Source organism: Pongo pygmaeus, chromosome 2 (assembly GCF_028885625.2).
Source record: "Pongo pygmaeus isolate AG05252 chromosome 2, NHGRI_mPonPyg2-v2.0_pri, whole genome shotgun sequence".
NCBI classification, from domain to species: Eukaryota; Metazoa; Chordata; class Mammalia; order Primates; family Hominidae; genus Pongo; species Pongo pygmaeus.
Genome location: NC_085930.1, coordinates 63,997,705 through 64,022,783, shown reverse-complemented (window position 1 = coordinate 64,022,783; position 25,079 = coordinate 63,997,705). Strand labels below are relative to the sequence as shown.

The 25,079-nt window shown below is 52.0% G+C and overlaps 1 protein-coding gene across 1 annotated transcript in view; it reads right to left on the bottom strand.

The window, feature by feature from the left end:
• Nucleotides 1-25,079, bottom strand: part of WNT7A (Wnt family member 7A) — a 61,066-nt gene that overhangs the window by 16,960 nt on the left and 19,027 nt on the right. Inside the window, exon 3 of the mRNA XM_054482291.2 lies at nucleotides 19,399-19,670. Within this exon, the coding sequence (XP_054338266.1) occupies nucleotides 19,399-19,670 (272 nt within the window). The remainder of the gene's footprint in view (nucleotides 1-19,398; nucleotides 19,671-25,079) is intronic.

Here is a 25,079-nt window from a genome sequence, read left to right as displayed (position 1 = left end):
AGAGGAGCACATGTGGAATGGCATTGGAGAAGCTCGCTCAGGCGTCCACACAGAGGACAGACTAGAGACCTGAGCATAAAGGTCCTGCGATGCAGGAAGACGCAGGGTAGGGGCTCAGTCAGGCAGAACCAGAGAGAGAACGGGGAAGCATGCAGAAACCAGAGGACCGCCCGCCTGGCCAGCTCCCAGGGCAAGACCGCTGTGAACCTCTTTGGTGGTAAATCAGCTACAAACTGTGCATCTGATGAGGGCTGAGCCAGCGTCCACAGCTCCTGCTGGCCTGCCTGGCTCTGGCCAGCCTCATGGGGATGCAGAGCAACGGGACACAGAGCTAGAAGACCCAGAGCACGGGCCCCCTACATCAGTCCAGACCCTCCTCTCTTGGCCAGAGACCTGGGTTCTGTCAGGGACAACCCCAAAGATGGTGGACTTCAAAGAGGGATGGGACCTCCCCACGAGGCTAAGGGAACAGTAACACCAGAAACACACTCACACACAAATTTGCCCACGAATGTCAATAACAGCATTATTCATAATAACCAAAAGGTGAAACAACTCAAATGTCCATCAATGGATGAATGTGTAAACACAATGTTGTCTTTCCATACAATGGAATATTATTCAGCCATAAAAAGGAATGAAGTACTGACACATGCTGCAACATGGATGAACCTTGAGGACTTTATGCTGAGTGAAAGACGCTGGACACAAAAGACCACAGCGTGTATGCTATGTCCAGAACAGGAAATCCATAGAGACAGAGAGCAGAGGAGTGGTTGCCAGGGGCTGAGAGAGAGGGAATCAGGAGTGACTACTAGTGGGTATAGGGTTTCTTTGAGGGGTGCTGAGAAGTTTCAAAATTGATTGTGGTGACGGTTGCACAACTGTGAATACCCTAAAAACCTTGGACTTGTGCACTCTAAGAGGATGGATTGTATGGCATGAGAATTATATCTCAGTAAAGCCGTTTAAAAAAAAAAAAAAAAAAAGACCAGAGACCCCATTGGGCCAGTGTCCCTAGGAACTTGGGCCATGGAGCACAGCTGCTTGTGCAATGCAGGGGCGTCAGCCCTCATGTGGGCATACAGGGCTCAGCCCTGGCTTCCAGATGGGCACAGCAGCATCCACACCCTCTCCCCAGGCTCTGCTTCAGAGTCACCTGCAGAGTCCCAGGCTTAGAATCTGCTGATGCCTGGACCCCACCCCCAGAGGTTAGGATTTCACTGGTCTCAGGTGTGGCCAGGTGTCTGCTATTTTAAAAAGCTTCTCAGGATTCTCATATGTGGCCAGGGGTGGAGAGCCCTGGTCATGTCCTCCATCCACTCTGGCAGTCCTGAACCCTCCAGTGGAACCTCCCACTGCAGGGCCTGTGCTGGGTGCCAGTAAAGTGAGGGTGATTGGACAAAGTCTCTGTCTTCAAGAAAAACCCAGGTAGTCAGGGAGACAACCAGACCAGTAGAAGGAAGACTGGTCCAAAATAAAGGCCTGTATGTACTGCCATGGGGCCCACGAGCAGTTGGAGGAGGTGACCTGTGGGGTTTGAAGGATGAAGAGGAGTTCACCACTGGAAATTCGAGGGAAGGGTGTCACCTGTGCCTGAGCAGGAGTGCAATGCCCTGGGGCTGGAAAAACCAAGGGAGCGGGTGTGGGTGCAGAAGAGAAGCTTGATGCAGCAGTGACAGCCCCAGGTAAGAAAGGAAGGCAAGTTGGGACCTGAAGGGAGGGCTGGATGGAACTGCCATCAGACTGAGTGCTGAGAGCCAGGGGCCTTGCTCCTCCTGGCTGGAGCCCAGCACACTGCAGGGCATTACTGGGGGTGTCTGGTTGTGGGGGTGTGGGCAGTTACTGGAGGCCAAGTGGTAGCCTCTGATGAGAACGCCATTCTCTGCCTTGTCCCCTGAGGCCCCAGGGCACCCACTGCCTCTCAGCCCCGCCAAAACCCTTCTGTGAACACTTAATGTCAGGTATTCCAGGACCACACCAAGCCCATTCCTGCCCCAGGACTCCACAGCAGCTGATCCTTCTGCCTGTGACACCCTTCCTCCAGTTCCTCAGCTCTGGCTCAGCAACGTAAAGCCACCCTGGATAGCCCCCTCTCCACAGTGCCCCGCATCAGCCCCTCTCACATCCCCCTGTCTCACATCCCCCCGGCCACTTGAGGTACTTTGGGATGACTTGCTTGCTCTCCCCTCCCCTCCTGAATGTCAGCTCCAGAAACACAGAGCCCCCATCTGCTGTATTCGGGAGCATCTAGAGGAGGTCTGCCTCTCGGGAGACACCTAGCCAGCATTTTCTGAGTGAATGAATGAATGAATGAATGAATGAATTCACCCTTGCTCAGGAGTCTAGATAGCCATTCTTTCATGGTGGGTTATTGTAGAAGAGGCCCTGACTTAGTCCGCAGAAGATCAAGGCTGAAGCATCCCGGAGAGTCTCTGGGGCAGGGACACAGGTGACGATGCTCTGGAACATGGAGGAAGGATCCAGGAGCCGGCTCACACCTGGCTGAACATCCTCTGTGCCCTTGACCGCCTCCATCTGAGCTGCCTGGGCCCCAGCAAGGCCCTGCCCAGGTGGCCAGCTACCGAAGAAGCCCTATGAACTTCCCATCCCAGACAGGAGCTCCCTGAGACATGAGGAGCAGCTCTGGCCTCTCCCGACTTGTGTTGCCGTCCAGCGTGCAGGAGCTGGTGTCCAGGAGGCTGGACTGGCCTGAACCAAGGTTCCACGCTGCCCTGCAACAGCTCCGGGACATGTGTGCAAAGACACCTCCTCTGAGATATTCTGTTCCTGCCTCTGGTAGGGTAGAGGTTTTCCAGCCAGGCAAATGGAAATACACCCTGGTTATCTCTATGCGTCTGCAGTTCCCAGCTGAGGGTGTGGTGGGGCCTCTTCCCCTGGGCAGAGCAGGTGGAGGGCATGGTTGAGAAATAACCAATTTCTCAGTGCTCTGAGTTACAAGGAGCTGCTGCAGGAGTGGAGACCCAGGGCCCAGAGGGATGTGGGTTTCTGTCTCAGCTGTGTGGCTTCGGGTCCTCACCCTCCTGCTGTCCCTGAGGTACTGTTAGCATTATCTAGGCCTGCTGGCTGGTGCATGTGTGGAGCAACAGTGGACCTGAAAGGTCCTCTGAAACCACGGTGTGCAGAAGGAACTGAAGCCTCCCACAGCAGAGGAAGAGGTTTTAAAGTCCCTTCTTCAAGCCGCAGCTCTGCCACCTGTTGGCTGGGTCACCCTCAGGATACCACTTAACCTCTCTGAGCCTGGTCCTTCAAGAAGAAAATCAGAGATTATGAACTACCTAAAAAACCATCTCAGGGCTGCTGTTGGGGCTGGCTCAGGCAGAGAACGGGAGGTACCCAACTCACAGGAGGGAGCTGGGAGAGGGCTTCAAGGGGACCTGGTTGGAACCCCCAAAGTTTTGCAGGACTGCTCTGGGCCAAGAATGCCAACTGGCTTAGGGACCCAGAGAGTAAAGCTGGGTCTCCCCAGCTAGTCTCAAAGGGCAACTCTCAGCTCGGATTCTGTAGATATGGAGTGGACTTTCCAGAAGGTAGCGAGCTCCCTATCACCAGGGTATTCAAGCTAGATTTAGATCTGCATCCTCCAAAACGGGAGCCATGAGCCCTATGCGTGCTTGAACTGTGGCTAGTCTGAATTGAGATGTGCTATGAGTGTGAAACAAATGCCAGACTTCAAAGACTTATTACAGAAAAATTAAAAAGTATCTCAGTATTTGCATATTGATTACATATTGAAATGATATGTAATCAATATCAGATAGATATTTGGGATATCTTAGATGAAATAAAATATCTTATTAAATTTAATGTCACCTCCTTTTACCTTTTTGATGTAGCAACTAGCAAATGTCATATGACCCATGTGTTTGGTATTATGTTTCTACTGGATGGTGCTGGTTGAAATCCTTGCTGCTCAAAGTGTGGCTCCTGGACCAGCACCATCCACATCACCTGGAAACTTGTCGGAAATGCAGAATCTCAGGCCCTGCCCCAGACCCACACATGGAATCGGGAGCTGCATTTCCACACACTCCCCAGGTGAATTTTGAGAAGCTCTGAAGAGCCTGAGGCTGGGGGTCTCAGAGGGGAGCCCAGATAGGGGGTGGGAGCAGATGGCCTGAAGCCCAGCCCGTATCAGGTGAAATATTAAGTCATTGATGCCTTTGGCCCTTAGTCATACCCTCAGCCCACGGCATCCTTTAAACCTAACCCTCACCAGGAAGTGCACACAGCTTTTAAGGAGAAGAGGGCAACTTTGCAAGGGATTCGGCTCTCTGGCTTAGCAACGAACGCTATCAGGGAATACACCAGGAGTTGGTCCACCTGTGGCTTTTTAAAGCCTGGGAAATAATCTCAGAAAACCACTGAAAAATACATCTGTGTGTTTTAAAAACAAACAAACAAAACTTAACCGACCCCTTCCCCACTCCACCACCAAATTCCTCCTTCTTTTTCTCTCTGAAAACTTGGCCACAAGCATTAAATGGCACTAAATATAGAAATGGTGAGCAAGTAAATCACTCAGAGGTGCCACATGTTGCCCAGGGCCTGTTTTACGGTTGAGTTGTAAACCATTGAGAGCGTGGAGCTGTAATTAAAATGCTGACAGCCTCCCAACTGCCAAGCAGCCAGGAGGGAGCAGGGCTGGGAACCAGCAAGCAGGGGTGCAGGGAGGGTGGTGCCCTTCCTAACGCTGATCAGCCCAGGTTCAATGTCCTCTGCAGGCTACCAAGACGCAGGCAAACCCTTCTCTTACAGGGAAGCAGGGCCCTGCACTCCCCACTTTCTAACACATCTCTCTGTGACCTCCTCTCCTCCCTGAGAGCCACACTGGCCTCTTTGCCTCTGGGCTCTGACCTTGCAATTCCCTCTGACTCAAATGCAATTCCCCAGATGGCTCATTTCCTCACTTCCTGTTCAGAACTTACCTTCTCCAGGAGGCCTCTCCTGATCGCCTAAAATAAAATGCCCCTGCTCCTGACATCTGTGCCCTCTCATCCTGCTTTGTTTGTTCATCATAGCATTTATAACTCTCTGGCAATAGATTCCATATATATATTCTATTATTTGTTTGTTGTCTCCCTTCCCCCGGAATGTCAGCTCCATAAAGGCAAGTACCATGTCTAATCCCAGAGCCTAAAACAGTACCAGATGCATAAATAGGTGCTTAATAAATATTTGTTGAATGAATGAATGAATGAATGCATGGATTTCCATCCTTTCTTTCAGCTGATCTGGTGATCTCACTGGGAAAATGTCCAACTTTCCAGTAGTGAGCTCAGCTTTTTACTCATCCATTCACCCAACCATCCTTCCAAATAGCTATTCATCCATCCATCCATCCATCCATTCATCCACCCATTCAGCCATCCGTCTATCCTACTACCCAAACATCCATCCAACCATCTGCTAAGATCTGTCCTTTTAACCATCCATCCATCTCTTCATTCATATTGCATTCATTCAACCAGCCTTCCCAATACTATCTATCCAGCAAATATCCATCCATCCATCTATCCATTCGTGCATGCATGCATCCATCCATCCATCCATCCATCTATATATCCATCCATTCATCCTACCACTCAGCCATGCACTCATCCAAACCAATCCCCAAATGGTTAGAGCTCCTATCCTGGGGTCCCATAGTCCCCTACACACTCGTCTACCAAATCCAGTTCATGTTGTCATATTTACATGCAGTAATTCACGCTTCTCCCTCTGTCATTAGAATGTAATCCCCCTCAAATTCAGAAATGGTATATTATTTATCTCAGACCTCAGTGCCTAAAACAGAGCTGGCATATAGGGATTCGGCTCTCTGGCTTAGAAATGAACACAATCAGGGAATACACCAGGGGCTGGCCCCCTCTAACTTTTTAAAGGCTGGGAAATAATCTCAGGCGTCAGTGAATGGTTGCTGAATGAATATGTTTTTCCTTTTCCCTTATTTACTTGTTCAGCGTTTCCCACTAGACTGAGCTTCCTGATGGCAGGAACCAGTTTTTAGTCATCTGTTGGTCTCTAAAACCTTGCACCTAAGGCAAAGAAGACACTCTATAAATTCTTAATGAATGAATAAGTGGATGAATACACAAAAGAGAGGAAATAGAGCCAGAGTGCAGCCTCTGGAGCTGGACTGCCTGAGTTCATATCCTGGCTCTTTGCTTATCAACTGTATGACCTTGGGCGAGTCACTGAACCTCTCTGTGCCTCAGTTTCCTCATTTGTAAAAGGGAGACAATGCCAGACTGACCTCACGGAGTTCTTATGAGAATTTTAGGAATTCATGCATATGAAGTAATTACAACAGTGCCTGGAGTAAGACAAAAGCTGTACAGGTATAAAATATTCATGTGCTGCTGGCCCACTGGAATGAATATCGAAGGCACAGAGGGAAAAAGTTGGGAGGGAAGCTTCTGTCTGGGCCTGTGCTGTTCCCACAGGAGGCCTTCTACAGCAGGCACTCTAACTTTTCCCAGCCACACTGGGATCACTTGGCAGAGTACCAATATTATGTCAGGTGGCCATGAGTGCTACGCAGAAAAACAAAACGTGGAAGGGAACAGGAAGCAGCGAGACAGACTGGAGGGTGAGCTCAAATATAGTGGTCAGGAAAGGCCTCCTTGAGAAGTGATATGCGAGCAAAGACTTGAGGAGGTGAGAGGGTGAGTGTCTGCAGGGAGAGCATTCCAGGCAGAGGGAACAGTAAGTGCAAGGGACCTGGGGCAGGGACATACCCAGTGTGTGTGAGGAGCCTCAGGGAGACTGCTACAGGGGGACAGAGAGAGCGAAGCGGAAGGAGACAGGGGTGAGGGAGGGGCCTGTGAGCCACCGTGAAGGCTTCTGCGTCTACTTGGGGTGAGATAGGAGCCATGGTGAGATCATAAGTGAGGGAGGCAGGGTTTAACCGACATTTGAAAAGCCTGCGGGGGCCCAAATTAGTTGGCTGGTGTGTTCCTGCAGGGAAGAGACGCTGACCCCTGGGGTAAGGGGACTGTCATGCCACTGCAGGGAAGAGATGCTGGTGGATAGGACTCTGGGGTAAGGGAATTGTTTTGCTACTGCAGGGAAGAGATGCTGGTGGGTAGAACCCTGGGGTAAGGGGACTATTGTGCCACTGCAGGGAAGAGATGCTGGTGGATAGGACCCTGGGGCAAGGGGACAGTTGTGCAATGTCAGGGAAGAGATGCTGGTGTATAGGACTCTGGGGCAGGGGACTGTTGTGTCACTGTAGGGAAGAGATGCTGGTGGCTTGGATCATGAGCTCGGGGGTATAAGTTATTAGGTGACAGACTCTGGACAGGTGTTTAGGTAGAACTGACATGTTGGATGTGGGGTGTGAAAGAAAGAAAAGTGTCATGGCCAAGGCCAGGGCCAGGGTTTGGCTTGCACAACTGGAAGGATGCAGATGCTATTTACTGAACCAGGGGATGGAGACAAAGGCACCAGCAAGTTCGTGGGAGAAAGATCAGGAGTTAGGCTGGGGTAGATGAGTGCTCATGGGCCAGTAGACATCCTGGAGCAGGGAGGCAGGGTGGCAGCTGGATGCACAGGACTTGTGTTTGGGAGGCAGATCTGGGCTGGAGACTGGACTTTATGGACGACTTTAAAGGTCCTGGAATGTGGTGTGTACTTGGGTATGTGTGGCATGGGGCTGAAAGGACAAGGGCAGAGGCCCCCACTGGAAGTGGTTGCTCACAAGGACTGAAAGACCTAGGTGGACATCACCTATTTTGGCCCTCCCTGCTCAGTGCAGCAAAAAATCTCAATGGCGACCTGGACCGCTCCTTCTCTTGAGTCTGCTAGCACACTCTATAGCCAGCGAATGGACAAAACAGAGTTTTAGAGCTAGAACTGTCCTTTGGAATAAGATGTAAGAATTAAAACTTGACCATGGCTTTAAAATCACTACTACTACTGATACTAACAATGATATTCGTAACAGCAATGACTGCTTTCCAAGCACTCATCGTGCCTGACAGCATAGGACGAGGCACTCCAGGGGCATTATCTCATGCAATCTGCACAACAGCTCTGACAAGTACAAATCCTCACTGCCTTTTTTTCAATGAGGAAACTGAGGCTTGAGAAGGGTGACTGCCCAAGGGCACACAGCAAACAAGTGGCACAGTCAGGGCTCTGATCGGAGCCCTTTCCACATCCAGGTCATTCACACCCCCCCGCATGGTCTGGCCAGGAGCTCCTGACCTGCCTCCCATCCAAAACTCTCAGCCCAGCAGAGAACACCTCTGGGGGACTGAGCAGTACCCAACCAGAGCCTCAGCTGCCTCACCTGCAAAATAGGCACAATTACACTGCTCACCTGGAGGACAGCTGTGAGACTTGGCCAAGAAAAGATGTTGAAAAAAAAAAAGGTCTTGCAAATCATAAAGTGTTTTACCAATGTCATGTTGGAATCTTTTTTTTTTTTTTTTTTTTCTGAGATGGAGTCTTACTCTGTCTCCCAGGCTGGAGTGCAGTGGTGCAATCTCAGCTCACTGCAACCTCTGCCTCCTGGGTTCAATTGATTCTTCTGCCTCAGCCTCCCAAGTAGATGGGATTACAGGTGCCCGCCACCTTGTCCAGCTAACTTTTGTATTTTTAGTAGAGATGGGTTTCTCCATGTTGGCCAGGCTGGTCTCAAACTCCTGAACTCAGGTGATCCACCCACCCTTGGCCTCCCAAAGTGCTGGGATTATAGGCAGAAGCCACCATACCTGGCCTTGTTGGAATCTTTATTATTTCAAAATGCTACCAATCCATCTAGGTCCAAAAATACACACACACCTGCACACACACACAATTGAGAGCTAACAAGAGGCCGCACCAAGGATGAACAGAGCTTGGGTTGCAGAGTTGGGATAGCTGGAGGGAACCCTGGCTCAGATGCTTTTTACCTGGGCAACCTCAAGCACACCACTGAACTGCTCTGTGCCTTCAGTTTTCTTCATCTGTTAAGTAGGAATGACAATAGGCCCTTCCCTGTGAGATCTTTTACAAAGAGCACTTGGGATGGGACCAGCACATGGAAGGGCAGGCCTTGAGAGGGGCACACAGTGCCTTGCAGTGGGCAGCTGAGTGCTGGCCTCACTGCCCATGCCCAGCTGGCCAGGAATCTGTCCCTTCCCCACCATGGCATGGGGAGGCCCTGAGACCCTAAGTCCAGCTCTCCTGCCCAGGAGCCTGGGATGCTGCTCACATTCACTGCCCGGACCTCAGCTGCCCATCTGAGAAATGGAGTTACCAAGGGTCCCCAAGGATATCGGGCCAATCAAATGGAGTAATCCCGGGAAAGCACCTAGAACCCCACCTGGGACAGAGCGAGAGCAAGTGCTTGCCACTGGGAGCAGCCTTGACAGTGTCTCAATGCACACTGAAAGGAGGTAATTTAAAGAAGTGCCTTTGTCAGGCAAGGAGTCCTTCCTAGGGACACAGTTGCACCTGGATTTCTCTTCAAAAGACACAAGTGTTGAGGATTAGGAAAAGTGACAGCTGCCAGCTCCTGGTGCCAGACCCTCCAGAACACCTCGTTTCTCCTTCCCTCCAGGACCACTCCTGCCCCTCTCCTCACCCGCCTTCCTCCTATCACTTGGCTTGCCTCCCTCCCTCTTCCCGGCAGATTTGATAACACCCAGGAGTCCCAGTCCCCCTCCTGAGGACAAAGGCGGCAATTGTCCCGGTGTGCGCCTTTTGACTTGGTCTCACCGTGGTGTAACTGAGCCCCTGACTCTACCTCACTTAGGGGGCTCTCAGGGCCTCGCCGTGCTGCCCCCTCCCCATCTCAGGTGGGTTTCAAATGAGTTCCCGGCTGCAGGGCCAGCAGCCACACTGGGAATTCCTTCCAAGTTAAATCAGATGGCCAGCATCTGAGACCCCCTTGGGCTGGCAGGAGGCCAGGGAGGTGACAGGATGAGCTTCCACTGCAGCTAAGACCTTTTCAGGCCCCTTAGTAGTAGTACCAATGTCTCAGCCCTTACTCTGTGCCTGCCACTCTAAGACAGTGATGTCCAACAGACCTTCCTGCCACCACGGAATGGTCTAGTAGGAAGTCACGAGCCACAGGTGGCTATCAAGCACTTGAAACATGGACTGTGAAACAGAATTTTTAATCTTATTTATTTGTAATTCATTTAAATTTAAGTAGCCCCATGTGGCTTGTGATCATATTGGACAGTACAGCTATAAGCAGTTTAAATTCTTTTAATCATGTAATCTTCATAATACTCTATAGCGCTATTAAGTGTCCCTGGAGAAACTGAAGCACAGAGAGGCAGAGTAACATGGCCAAGGCCACACAGCTAGCAAGCAGCAAAGCCAGGAGTGGACTCCAGAGCCCACCTCACAGCACAGGGAGCACCTGCCTCTTGCCTGCCCTCTGTGCACGCCTGGGAATGAGAAGGCAGGGACAGATGCACCCAGCCCTACTGCCTGCGGTGCTCTGGTGGCTGTTTGTGACACGGCCTAGGATGTGTGCCACTTTATGTCACCAAGAGTATGCCAGGCCCAGGCTGGGCTCTGGGAGACACTGAGGAGAGTCTCACGACTGCCTGGAAGGATCAGGGGAGAAGAGAAGTCTCTCCCACTGCCGTTCATCAGGCTGAACAAGTCCAGAAACTCTGCTAAAACAGGAGGTGCCCTGGTCCCTGCACCAGGTGTGGGTATCTGTCTGGCCATCTCCTTGTCCAGTCTCATCCTGAACCCCCATGACAGCCTGGGGCCCCTCACCTGCCAAGGTGGTACACAGAATCCCCTCTTCTCACTCACAACCGGGTTCCTCCCTGGCCCTGATGTGTCCTCTCCCAGGCAGAAGGTGGTGGCTCAAGGACTGCCCCAAGGCCACAGTGACCAGAGTAGGAGAGGATGCACGTGTGCGTGCCTAGACAACCCACAACCCAAATGACCACATAGCGGGGCCTTCTGGGGGCTGAGGACTGTAGTCTCCAAATTCCTCAAATCAGAGCATCTGTGAATCTCAGGGTAACATCTTGGAATCACAGGGTTTCAGGATCAGGAGACTGTGGGGATAAAGGCATCTGAGTCCAAGACTCCTGGGGGTGGTAGCATAGTTTGAGGTTAAGACCTGGATCTGGAGCTAGGCTGCTTGGGTTTATATCCCAGCGCTGCACCTGCCAGCTGTGTGACATTAAGCAAATTTCTTAACCTCTCTGTGCTTCCGTTTTCTTATTTGTAAAACGGGGAGAACAGGGAATGTTAATCTCATAAGGCTACTGTGGGGATTAAATTAGTACATATATTTCAAATGCTGATATTAGAATCATGTCCATATTCTCCCAGCAAATGAAAACCTTCCCTCCACCTGTACCACCTGCTCTGACAGGGACCACATCCTGCTTCCTGATAGTAAGTTCCTTCTCACTTGAGCTGCCTTTTTCCCATATTCTTCCATCCCATGGGTCCTGGTCCTGCCTGCCACCCTCCTAACCATACCACCCCCAGTCCTCAGGGACTGCAGGATGGTGACACCTTCCTGAGGCTGCTCCACTCACGGCTGAGCTACCTGACTCCTCCCAGGCCTGGGTGTTCAGCGCCTCCTCAGGGCCTGCCCTGGCTGCCCACGTCCATTCAGGTTGGGGGTGGGGTGGTCTTACCAGCCCAGAGCAAAGTGGGATGCCAGGGACCAGGCCGCATGAAGCTGGGGTCACAGACGTTTTCAGTCTCTGTGGGAAGGGCCGCCCCTGCCCCTACCCATGTGGCTTCTCTTATCTCATCCCCTTCCTCCCTGGGTACTGTCCACTGCTATCACTGTGGCATCACTGACAGGACCTGGCTGGGCTCTGCCCTTGCTGTGTCATTGGAGAAAACTGGCAAAACCTCAGGCCTCGTGGGCACCCTCCGCCCCAGCCTGGGCTGGTCCCCCTCCAACCTGTCCTTGGTAGCTTCCTCTCTGGTCTCGTCTGGGCTCCTTCCTCTGGGCCCATACACCCTGGCCTGGTCATCCCACTAAGCTTTTCTCAAGCCCACCACGGACCTCCTGGCCCCTACCTCAGCCTCTCATCCAGCTCAGCTCCCCGGCCCTGGCCAGCTCTAGGGAGTGGAAGGGAGGTCTGAGCCAGGAGCCAGGCCCTAGGTGCAGCTCTTGCTTCTCCATTCCCTTGGTGTGTGGCTTTGGCGGGGCCCCTCCAGGTCAGGGTCTGTCTCTCATTGATTAAATGCCCACAGAAGAGAGAATCTCCAGATCTAAAACAGTCTTACAGCTTTCCTTGGCACTGTCCCGAGGCCACCGTCCTTGACAGTGGAGGCTAGGGAGGGTTCCTGGATTTAGCACATAAATAGGCTGAAAAATGAACCCCGACCTAAACTTACACCGCATAGAAAAGTTAATTCGAAGCAATTACAGAACCTTTCAGACATTACGCTAACTGAAATAAGCCAGACACAAAAGGACAAAAACTATATGATGCCTCTTATGTGGGGCACCTAGAGCAGTCAGATTCAAAGAGACAGAAAGTGGAAAGGTGGGTGCCAGGGGCTGGGGTGGGGCGGGGGGACATGGGAGGTGGTTGTTTAACAGGGACCGTCTTCGTTTGGGAAGACGGTAAAGTTCTGGAGATGGAAGGTGGGGATGGCAGCACAACAGTGCGAGTGTGCTTAATGTCACTGGGGTGCACACCTAAGAATGCCTAACATGGCAAGTTCCATGCTAAGTATATTTTATCACAATTAAAAATAAATAAAAATGTAACATACAATTTAAAAAAGAAATAGCATTAGGAGATATACCTAATGCTAAATGACGAGTTAATGGGTGCAGCACACCAGCATGGCACACGTATACATATGTAACTAACCTGCACATTGTGCACATGTACCCTAAAACTTAAAGTATAATAATAATAAAATAAAATAAAAATAAATAAATTTTCGTTGTTTTTTTAAATTAATGAATTTTTAAAAAAACAGGTCACAGAGTTAAATGCTAAACATAAAACTTTTAGGAAAAAAAAATGGCAAAATTTTTGGGATCTAGAGCTGAGCAAAGAGTTTTTAGATGATACCGAAGGTACAGTCCATTCAAGGAAAAATAGATACATTGGACCTTATCAATTAAAACTTATCAAAGTTAAACACTTTTGCTCTGTGAGAGACCCTATGAAGATGATAAAAAAGACAAGCTACAGACTGGGAAAATATATTTGCCAATCGCATGTCTGACCAAATACTGGCTGCTAGAATATATAAAGAGATATGCAAACTCACCAGTTAAAAAAGTAAACTACCTACTTAGAAAATAGGCAAAAAGACATTAACAGATGCTACACTGAAGAGGCTATCCAGATGGCAAATAAGCACATGAAAAGATATTCAACATCATTAGCCATTCAGGAAATGCCAATCAATACCACAATGAAGTATAACATACATCTATCAGAATGGCAAAAAAATTTTAAAAACAGTGATGTCACCAAATGCTGGTGAGGATGTGGAGCAACTGTATCACTCACACATTGCTAATGGGAATATAAAATGACACAACCACTCTCCCACAAAATGGAAAATGGCTTGGCACTTTCTTACAAAGCTAAACATACAGCCACCATACATTTGTGCTCTTGGACATTTATTCTAGGGAAATAGAACCTTACATTCACACACACAAAAAAACCTGTACACACATGTACACAGCAGCTTTATTTGTAATAGTCAAAACCTGCAAACAACCCAGACATCCTTCAACAGGTGAATGGCAAAACAAACTGTGGAGCTTCTGTGCCCTGGAATACTATTCAGCAAGGTAAAGGAACCAGCTACTGATACACAATACTTGAAGGAGGCTTGAGGGAATTGTGCTGAATGAAAAGAAACTCGTCTCGAAAGGTTATACTGTAAGACCCACCTATGTAACATTGTTAAAATAATGAAAGTATACAAGTGGAGAGCAAATTAGTGCTTGCTGGGGATTGGGAAGGGGAAGGGAAGTAGAAGTGGCTATACAAGGGCAACCTGGGGACCATTGTGTGCTCTGCATCTTGACTGTCCTAGCATCAGCATCCTAGTTGTGACGTTGTCCTATAGTTTTGCAAGCTGTCACCATTGGGGGAAAATGGGCAAAGGGTACACAAGATCTCTTCATATTCTACAATTGCATGTGAATCTACAATTATCTCAATATCAGCTCAAGTCAAAACGACAAACTCGGTTAAATCTGAATTTGAGATAAATGGCAAATCATTTTTTAGTATGTCTTGTGCAATAGTTGGGACGTACTTTTGTTTATCTCAAATTCAACTCTAAGTGGGAGTCCTGTATTATACCTTGCAACCCTGCTCCTGGAAATCCCCTCAAGAAAGAGCAAGCATTTGCCATATCATTTGTTCACTCAACATATATTTCTTGAGCACTTACTATGTGCCAGGCACGGTTCTAGGTTTAGGGGTGAACTTAGGCCATCACTACCCTGTGGTGCTGACCCTGCAGTGGGAGGCAACAAGCAATAAAGACACAAAGAGCTGTGCAAATGAGATCATTCTGTGCAGTGGTTTCACATGCAAGTAAAGTAGGGTGATGGAGAGAGATGAGACAGACAGCGGGGGAGGGAAGTCAGGAAGGACTTCCCCGTTAAGGCAACATCTGAGCCGGGAATTGAAGGAATACAAGGAGCTAGTTCTGCAAAGATTCAAGGAAAGAGCTTTCCAGACAGAGAAAGCAGCCTGTGCAACGGCCCTGACGTGCAAACAAGCTTGGTTGACTGCAGGAGTGTGTGGTTGGAAGGTGGTGTGTGCGGGCGAGAAGCTGGAGACAGGGTTGGGGTACAATGGTCCCAAGAACCCCATGTCATTCCCCAGCCCACATGTCAGACCTGGAGACCCTCCTGGGAGCAAAGGAAAGAAGCCCCTGCCATGGAAGAAACCAAGGCCCTGAAGGGCTGAGATGTGTCCAAGACCATTCCTGCTCCAAGTCCCCTGAGTCCTGGCTGCAAGTTTTTCCATTCGCAAGGGTGAGAACCCACACCTGTGCCCAGGGGCGGGGCAGGAATGGAGGGCACGGCAGACTGAGGATGCCTCCTCCCAGCCTGGCCTGGCCAGTCAGCTTCGGGCTGGGCGGGGCCTGGCTCCTCAGGCCCTCGACATGCCACCACTGGCCACTCTATCTGGTCAAATATGCAAGTGGCCCTCGGGACAGCAAAGAGGAGCATAGCTGAGCAGGCCTTATCTGGGCTCCGCCCCAGCTGCCAGGGGCTGGTCCCTGGTGTCCCCTGACTCACAGGCCTGCCTGCGGCCAGGGCAGGGGTGGGAATCCAGCTCCCAGGAGCACCCGGACCAGACGGGGCAGGGCAGGAAGGGACAAGACCGACACCCCTCCGTGTGCAAGAGGCTGGGCAGGGACTGGGAGGTGACTTTTCACTTCGGTGGAATTCCATCCCCCTGAGCTCACCTCCCTTGGAGCAAGCGGCGCATTCCAGCAGGGGCCAGCCCCGTCCCAGCTGGGCCCGCATCCCCAGGGCTGCCTCTCCTGGGCTAAGTCACCACACTCTCATGAAGGGGTTGCTGAGGGCCTCCACCCTCCTCCAGGCCTCCGGAGCTCCCTGGTGCACGTCTATCTCTGTACAGTTAAGGCCTCGAAAGCCTGGCCTGCCAGGTACAATATTATCATGGAGGCTCGGAGACCCCTGGCCCTTGGCTGGGTTTCGCAGCTGCCCAGGCTTCTCTGCACTCCTGCAGGAGGATGTCTGCACGCACTCACAAATGCACCCAGAAGGCCCAGGTTCTTCTGGTTCTCCTCCAGCCTCCCTGACTGTCCTTCCCTTCCCATAGCCCTCCTGTCCCAGTACCCATTTGCCCAGGCTATGGCCCAGGCTCTCTCCTGCTTTTCCCCTTTAACCCTCCCATCAGGCAATCCTACAAACACCAGGGCTTCCATTACGACCTGCTCCTCCATGCCAAACACACCTGACACAGCTACCTATTATGCTTCCTAAACAGCCTCCGCAGCCATGCGCCCCGAGGCTCCTGCTGGGTTTAGGCACCAACTGTGGCCACAGCCCCTTCACTCTGTACTCCACTCTATCCCAGACAGGGCCAGAAACCTGCCCAAGCACTGCCCCACCAAAGCCTCTTCTGGGCACCTCTGGCCTAAGACAAAGTCCCACTCCTTGTTCTGGCATTCAAGGCCGTGTGTTAGGATCTAGCCCCCTCTGCAGCCTCGTCACTTGTCCTCCCCACCCTCGGCCACACGGAGCCCCCACAGCATGCTTTGTTAGGACTTCATGCTTTTGAACATGCCTGTGCTGCCTCAACTGCCCTCTTCCTTCCTGATGCCTCGTCCACCTGGACTCCTTATCCTTCAAAGCCCTGCTAAGAGTTCCCTTCTTCTGCCTAGCACTCTTCAGACTTCAAGAGGAAACAAACCACTCTTCCTCTGACCTCTTTTCTTCACTTTCTATATCACGTTTCTCCTACAGTATGTAACCCTGAATCACAATTTTTGCTTCTTGTACCTGATTCTCTCACTAGACTGAGCATCTGGTCTTGAGGGCAAAAACTGTGGGTAGTTAATTTCCTTGCTGCCCAAAAGGCAGGAAAGAAATTATTCAAAGCCGCAAAGATTCCACCATCCAAAGGTTTCAGCACAATGCTTCTGACTCTTCCCTTCCTCCCAGCTGAGGAGTCTATGATTCCACGCATCACACGCTAGGATGTGAACTTCGTATTCTGGGACCCCGACCTGAGCGGCCACTGATTTCAATCCAAAGTACAAAGACCCTGAAATGCCAATAGGGGAAACTATAATTCTAAAATCACCTCGCCAAAAGATATTGGCACCTAACCATTCTGATTCGGCCTGCAGACCACACAATTGATGAGACAATGAGGGAAAGAGGGGGATGTTCCGCAGCTTCCTTGCGGTGCTGCCCCTGCCCCATGGCCCACACCCTGCCAGGCTCAGACTTAAACTGGGGACCTGTGAGGGCAGGACGCCCCTGCAGCATTTATCCTCCCTCGACTGCCAGGGGAGTTGGGGGCTCCCATGCAGCCCTGGGGCAGCCCCTCATCAGGTCTGCAGAAGCCACATGGTGCAGACCCCCCCACTCCGGCCTCCCCGCTTCCCCTTCTCCCACACCAGCTGCCAACAAGCCCCAGAGCCTGTGGTCAGGTTGAGTCTTGTTTCCTCACGGCAGGAGTGAGGGAACGGGTGATAAACACATCTGCGGGCCTTTCCGAGGCGCTCAGCCAGGAGCAGCAGTAGGCTGGCCCCTTTGCTCCTGTCGGTTCCCCAGCCCCGCCATGCGTGGAGCCCATGGCAGCCTGTTGGGAGGGGGCCTCTGGGGTGGGGTCCCATGCCGTCGAGTAAATGGCGTGTTGCAAAATCCTGGGGAACCAACTGGCACCGGTCAGAACAAGGAGTGGGTCATAGTCCCAGTCGACAGATGTGGAAACTGAGGTCGCAAGAGGGGCTGGAACCCACAGCAGCTGGCGGCTGTCTTTGTTCCTGCCCTTGTCGGGGCCCTTGGGGTGTCCCATGGCAGCAAGTGAGGGTCTGGCCACTTGGGGCTAGGCTGGAAGACCATCTCGCCGTGCTCTGGCTGAGTGGTGTGTGTGGTCACTGACCTAAGTCCCCACGGGTCAGCTGGTACCCTCTCTGAGCCTCCATTTCCATCCCTACAGCACAAAGGGGCGGGATGGGTGTGACTCAGGCCTTTCTCTGCATACACCGGGGAGTCCACAGTCCCACCTCTTCGCTCAGGAAATACATAGTGTCTGTAGAAGTGCTTTTCTAGAAAGCCATCCCCAAGGGTCCTCCCTAACCAGAGAGCACTGGGCAGGCAGGAGGATGTATGGCCCTCCACTGGGCTTTCCTGAGCTGGGAGGGCTGTTCCTGCTCAAAAACATCAGGTCAGGCCTGGCCTGCACTCCTCTCACACCCAGCTCCTGACCCCACTCAGGGTAGCCCTCTGCCTCCCAAGGGTCTATGACTTCTGCCCCTCTCCTGCCCCAGAACCATCAGAGGCTCCCCAGCAACCACAAGGCACTCATCCATTCACTCCATATATATTTGTAGAGTGCCTACTGTGTGCCATGCTCTGCAGTGCTGCTGTGTCTGAGACAGCCCAGGCCTCTGTCCTCAGTATGCTTACAGTCTAGAGAGGGGAGAAAGCCACGGAACAAGGCAACCTCGGAGAAAAGGCTAGGAAGGAATGTAAAGGGAAACCTCTCTGGGGAGAGGACATCATGGCTGAAACCTGAAGGACAAGGACATGGCAGCCACAGGCAGATCTGGGGGCAGAACCCAAGGCTGCACTCTTTGGCCCCATGCTGCAGGGGTTCCCTTTTCAGGGGCTCACAGACTAGCCAGTGTGGTCCCTAACTGGCCCCCTGCCCCTACCTCTGGGTCTGTGTCCATTCCTCCCCCACTCACCAGATCTTGGCTGCTTCCACCTCCTTTCCCTGCCTAGCCAAACCTCACTCATCTCTCGAGGCCTGTCTCCTCCAGGAAGCCCACTGAGATTGGTCTTACAGCCTCTGGCAGTTCCCAGTGTCTGTGTTGCCCACAGGCTCACGGCAGTATGACAGAGCAACAGCTACAAGCCTCATGCCCAGTGGAGCTGTGTGGTTCACAGAACACACTCCCACGGGATCCACCCTGACCCTGTTTTGCTGCGGGCCACGTGCTATTCCCTCCCTTAATTCTCACCATGGCCCAGCCAGGGAGCCGTGGGTGAGGAAACTGAGGCTGGGAGAGGGAAGCCACATGTCCTCCTCCTGTCTGCCTTGAGGAAGTGAGGGCTTCAAGGCAGGAGGGAGCCTGGGACCTGGGACCTGCAGGGTGATCTGACCACAAAAACAGGGAGGAGGGAGCAGCTGGGACCACTGCAGGAATGTACCACCCTGGGCAGGAGCTCCCAGCCATGAGACTAGACAGGCAGGGCCTGGTAATTTCCCCCAGGACACCATCCTGGGGCAGACCAGGTGAGCAATCCCCCTGTGTGACTCACCAAGGCCACCTGGGAGGCTCTGACACACAGGATGTGGCCAGAAGCCTGAGAAGAGAGAGGAAGGGAAGGAGGGAGGGAGGGAGAGAAAAAAGGAGGGAGAGAGGCAGGAAGGGAGCAAGGGAGAAAGGCTAATTTGGTCCCTCCCAAGGATAAGAGTTCACATCTGTCCCTCTTTCCATCTTGCTGAGTAACATTCAATTCGTCTTAAGGGAGACTCAATTATCCAACCTCTTCAGTAACTGACAAGCTTCGTGCCATACACAAATCCTGACCAGCCACAAGCTGATGCCAGCACCAAGCAGAATGAGGCTGAGGGCAGAGCCCTGTGGCTCCTCAGCAGACACCCAGCACCAGATGTTACAAACAAGCCATTTTGCAGCATCTCCGCGAGTGCCGCCCAGCTGCCCTCCCTGGCTTCCTACCTTTCGGCCTGCCTCATTATTGTGCAAGTTCATGAGAGTCCGGGCATTCTGCTTGATCTCCCGGGCATCCACAAAGACCTTGGCGAAGCCGATGCCGTAGCGGATGTCGGCAGAGCAGCCACCCCACTTCCAGCCCTCGTCCCGGTGGTACTGGCCTTGCTTCTCTTTGTCACAGCCACAGTCGCTCAGGTTGCCCTGGGTACAGGCAGCTGTGATGGCGTGGGCCACGCCGGCGGCAATGATGGCGTAGGTGAATGCAGCCTCCCGGCTCCCTGTGAGGAGGAGAGAAGAGGAGACAAATTGGGGTCAGGTCCCAGGCATCTGAGAGGAGGCTGGGCCTGACTAAAGAGTGAGGCTGAGCTCAATGCAATGGCTCTCCAAAGCTCGACTGAGTACCCGTTCCTAACTTCCAACAAAGCTCCCTCTTAGGGTGATGAGCTGAGCACCTCCCATTACGCACACATCCATTCAACTCCAGAACCTGGGGAGTCAACTGGGCAGTAAAGGAGGAAGGTATGTGGGCTGGTTGCCCAGGATCTTGAAGGCCAGATGTGGGGGACCCCTCTAGCCCATCAGTCCCCACTCCCCACTCCCGAGCACACTTGATGTAACCATGTAGCCTGCACACGTGCATAAAGCTCACAGCATCGTAAAGCAGCGTTTCCCCAACACCCACAGAGGGCACTGGCTCTGGGGCCAGAAGGCCTGAGTTTAAATCCCAGGAACATCAATCCCTGGCTCTGTGACTATTGGTCAACGACTACTCCTCCCTGAGCCTCAGTCTCTCTGGCTGTAAAATGGGGACATATCATTGGTACCTTTCTCATGGCAATGAGGGAGAACAAGAGTTTGTCCATGGAAAGCTCTTGGCCCCATGTTTCGTTCATGGAACCTGACTGCACCCCACCTCTTGTTTTTGTGGCCACTACTACTCCTTCTGTGTGTCAACTGCTATTTCAGATGTCCATCCCCTCCCTTCGTCTGTGGCCCCCTCACTGGACTGTGAGTGTCTCCAGTGGAGGGGCAGGGTCCTGAGCATCTGGGGGGCAGTAGACAGCGTGGGACAGGCAGTCACTCAGAGCTGGCCTAAATATGGTGCTGCCACCTCGCCTCTTAGCCTCTTAGCCTCTCTGGGCCTCAGTCTCCTCACCTGCAAAATGGGTTCAAGGACTATGTCTGCTTTACAGGGTGAAGACTGACCAAAGCAACCTATGGGAAGCCCTGTGTGTGGTATAAGCCCTGAGGAGCACTGGGCAAGTTCACTGTCATGGAGCCTGGGTGGGTTTCAGGGAAGGCACCTGGAAGAAGAGGCCCTGGAACCCAGAGCACGCAAAGGGGGGCCAGAGAAGGTGTTTCAGAATGCCAGGATGGAGACGGCTTAAGCAGTAAGTGAGGAGGTGGATGACTTGCTCCAAGTTGCTTCCAGCCTCAGGTCACTCTGTCCCATGCTCAGGGAGGTCCTTCCCCACCCACCTTCTCATTCGCCTTGGGACCTCCCTCCCTAGGAGGGGGAGACAAACACAAACAACTTGTCCCCCTACCCCATCGCTGCCCTCCCACCCTGCAGAAGGTAGGCCTGTCCACCTGCTGGACTGGACAGCTTCCCTATGCCAAGGCTGGCTTTGCCGTGGCGTGCCATGCCAGCCCACTCATGGCGTCCCTGCTAACACAGAGGCTCTGGAGCCAGAATGCTTGGGCTCAAGTCCCAGCTCTGCCACTTACTGACTGGGACTTGGGCGAGCTCCTTCTCCTCTCCCCACCTCAGTCTGGAGAGTGCCAGTGCCTACCTGACAGGAGCTGCTGAGAAGGTACAGGAGAAGGGGGCATGTCAAATGCAGAAATGCATAGCCAGTGCCTGGCTCCACAAACATGAAACTTGGCACCAAGGGGAATGGAGCCCCTAGGGAACTCAGCTCAACTTTGGGGACCAGGAAAGGATATTATTTTAGCACCTACTGGGCTTGCAACTCTCTGCATTTGTCATTTCCTTAGTACTAGAAAGCATCTCTGAGGGGGCCAGGCATGGTGGTTCATGCCTGTAATCCCAGCACTTCGGGAGGCTGAGGTGGGCAGATCACTTTAGCTCAGGAGTTCGAGACCAGCCTGGCCAACATGGTGAAACTCTGTCTTTGCTAAAAATACAAAAATTAGCTGGGCGTGGTGACACATGTAATCCCAGCTACTTGGGAGACTGAGGCAGGAGAATTGCTTGAACCTGGGAGGTGGAGGTTGCAGTGAACCAAGACTGTGCCACTGCACTCCATCCTGGGTGACAGAGCGAAACTCCAAGAAGAAGAAGAAGAAGGAGAAGGAGAAGGAGAAGGAGAAGGAGAAGGAGAAGGAGAAGGAGAAGGAGAAGGAGAAGGAAGAAAACATCTCTGAGTAACACATGCCCATCAGAGGGACTAGCACAGGGCAGCAAGGACAGGGGAGCCATGGGGCACAGGCACAGGCTCGACTTCTGGTCCAGCAATAAAACACAACAATGCTTTTGCTGCATGAAATCAAGAAATGCTGTGTAAGATCTGCATGCTGGCCGGGCCACAGGAGGACAAGGGAAGCTGTCTCAGCCGCAGGTTGAAGACAGAACTGCCAGCAAGATAGGTGGGAATAGACGCATGTTGCTGAGCTCTGCCAAGGAGGGAGCTTTGGGATTAAGCCCATGAGGTGTCAGGAGACCAGGCTTTGAGTGCTGCTGAGGCAGGGCCTTGGAAAAGAGATAGAGCCTCATGGATAGATCCTCGGGCAAAGAAACGGCAGACAGACAGGAAAAGTCTGCACCTGTCCCCACCCTCCAGCAAAGTTAGACAGGCAGGCAGGTCCACACCAGCCAGCGCAGGAGGTGGGCAGGCGGGGTTGGAGGAAGCCAGAATCTCCCGGAAATCAATCGCCACTTCCTGCATTTGCATAGATTTGAGGCTCAAATACATCCCCCTGCATGCTCCAAGGGCTCCAAGGCAAGTGGGAAGACTCACCCCTGGTCCAGTGATTCCCCGGGACCCTAGAGGAGCAAAGAGAAAGCTCTCCAAGCCCAGGCACCAGCTCACACTCGAGAGTGTCAAACTCACAAGAAAACCAAACCCTCAGGGAGACAGTCAATATCAAGAATAGACCCTCAAGGACATGAGATAAAAGGACAATCAAATGGATGGCAGGGAAGAAATCTGTTCCACTGCTTTCTAGCTGTGTGACCTTGGGTGAGTCACCTAACCTCTCTGTGCTCCAGTTCCCCCACTGTAAAATGTGATGATAAAAATTAACACTGGTAGAGCACTTAGCACAGAGGTTGGCATGAGAAAGTGGCCCCAAATGCTCCAATTATAACAATTCTTATCTATGATGGAGGTAACAAGTCTCTACAAGTACAAGAGGGCTGAGAGGTAAGGAGTAGGGCTTTTCATTTACAATTGAAGACACAAAGGCTTTTGGCTTGCCTGGGACACCCAACATGTGGGCAGCAGAGCTGAGCTGCAGACCCGGCCTCTGGGCACCCCATATAGACCAAGAACTGCCCCCAGGGATGAAATGATTCCCAGGTGCAGTGGGCAGGCACCACCGGCAGGCTCCAGCCATTGACGGGAGACTGTGTCCTCTTTATCAGACCAAGAATGGAGTGTGCGAATTGAGGCGGGGCAGAGAGCCTGGCCTGTCCTCAAAGACTGGCCCCTCTCCCTTGGCTTCTCCCTGGGGGAGGGGCAGGTGGCAGAGGAGGGGGCTGCCAGCCCAAGACTCCTGTGGTAATTTCGTGTGTCCTCTGCTCTACAGCCCAGTGGTGACCGTCCCTGGGTCTCTCAGTCTCTGGAGCAGTGCATAATGGTGCAGATGGTGAGAAATGGACAGCTAACCGCTGACGGCTTCCACCCACTCATCCTTTCCATCCCACCCCTGAGTTGGGAAGGGCAGCTGCACCTTGGGGCGCATTTCACCCCCCGAGCTCCAGATGGACAGCTTTCTTCCCCACAGCCCAGAGTGAGGTCTTATCAAGTGCCATGGCCTTCCCCTCCCTACCAAGCTGGGCTTCCTCAGCACCCACTGACCCTGAGAAGTGAAGGCTGTAGTCAAGGCGCCGATGAGGGCCAGTCATTCTTGGCTTCAGAGCTTTCAAGGACCCAGGTACTGGCTGGTAAAGTCCAATCCTTCTGGATGTGGAAGAGTCACTTTTGACTCTTGCCATTAACTTTGACGTTGGCCTTACCCGCCCACATTAGACTGGGATGATCCAATCCCACTCCACCCCCACACTACCATGGAGGAAACTATCCTGAGCATCCAGCTGGCAGTGTGACTAATGTCAGGGCTGTTAACCTCTTTGACCCTTCATCGCTTCCTCTGTGAAATGGGTACAATTACACAGCATCTATGTGTCTAAGTGAACTGAATTACAAAACAAGGGGTGCTGAGCAGTGCTGAGCACAGTGCCTGGCATGCCGCGAGTGCTCAGTAAACATCAGCCATTGCGTTGCGGTTTTGTTGTTGTTACTATCACTGAGTCCCATTTCACAATGTCCTGAAGGTCACAACAGAGAGGCAAGTATGTGAGGCTGATCTAGTGTTTGTCTGCCCAGCCAAATTTAAGGTTTACAAGATGACAGGGACCATATCTGTCACTCCCACTGTCTCCAACCTCCTCCAAAATGTGTGAGGGGTGAGACAGACCTGAGTCCTAATTTCAACCCTGCCAAAAGCTGTGTGACCTTGGGCAAGTCACTTAACCTCTCTGAGCCTCCATTTCCTCATCTGTTATTAGCACCTACCCTGTAGGAAGAGGTAGACATCACCTGGCACCTAGCAGGTACTTAAACAAATAGTGGTGAGCATTAAAATTATAATAATTGATGAAATTATAGGTGCCACTGGGTGGTACAGAGAGGAACTTGCCCTGCATCTGTTTTATCCATGGCCCTTATTGCTCCCTGCCATTTTAGACTTAGCTGCTGATTATCTGTTCCCCATACCAGCCCTACCACCATGACCCCTGCCCCTCTAGGATATAATTGCTTTGAAGATAAGCACTTTGTCATGGCCCTTGCTGTGTCCTTGGGGCCTGGCACACAGTAGGTACCCAGTAAATAGCAGTGGAATGAATAAATGAATGAAAGAAAGCTCTGATTTGGTCTCCACAGACTGTGTGCCTTCAACCACATGGTCTTTCTTGGGTGCTTTTTGTTTGCCAGACTCCATGCTCAGCACTTTAGAAGAGGATGCCCATCTATTCCCTAGGAAAACAACCCTCAAGGGATGTAATAACAGCCTTTCTGTTTTACAGATGGGAGAACTGAGGCTCCAAGAGGATCCAACCAGGCAAGTGTGGAACCTGTGATAAACTCCAGCCCCTTATAGCCCATCTCCTAGCCCATTCATCAAAACAAGACTGCCCCAAGGCATCAGCACAGAGTTAGCCAGACACTTGGGTTTTTTTTTAAGGAAGATGGGAAAGAGTAGACAGAAGGTAACATTTGTTGGGCACCTACTAGGTTCCGGACCCATGCTTGGTCCTCTGTGAAGTGTTTCACAACATTCCCCAGTGTAGATGTCATTCCCCATGGTTTTACAGTTGAGGAAATGGAGGCTCTGAGTTAGAGTGATTTGCTGAGGTCACCCAGCTAGAAACTGACCAGAACTGGGATTCAAGGCCCAAGTTGGGCAGTGTCCTTCCTCAGCCCCACCCCAGCTCCCTTCCT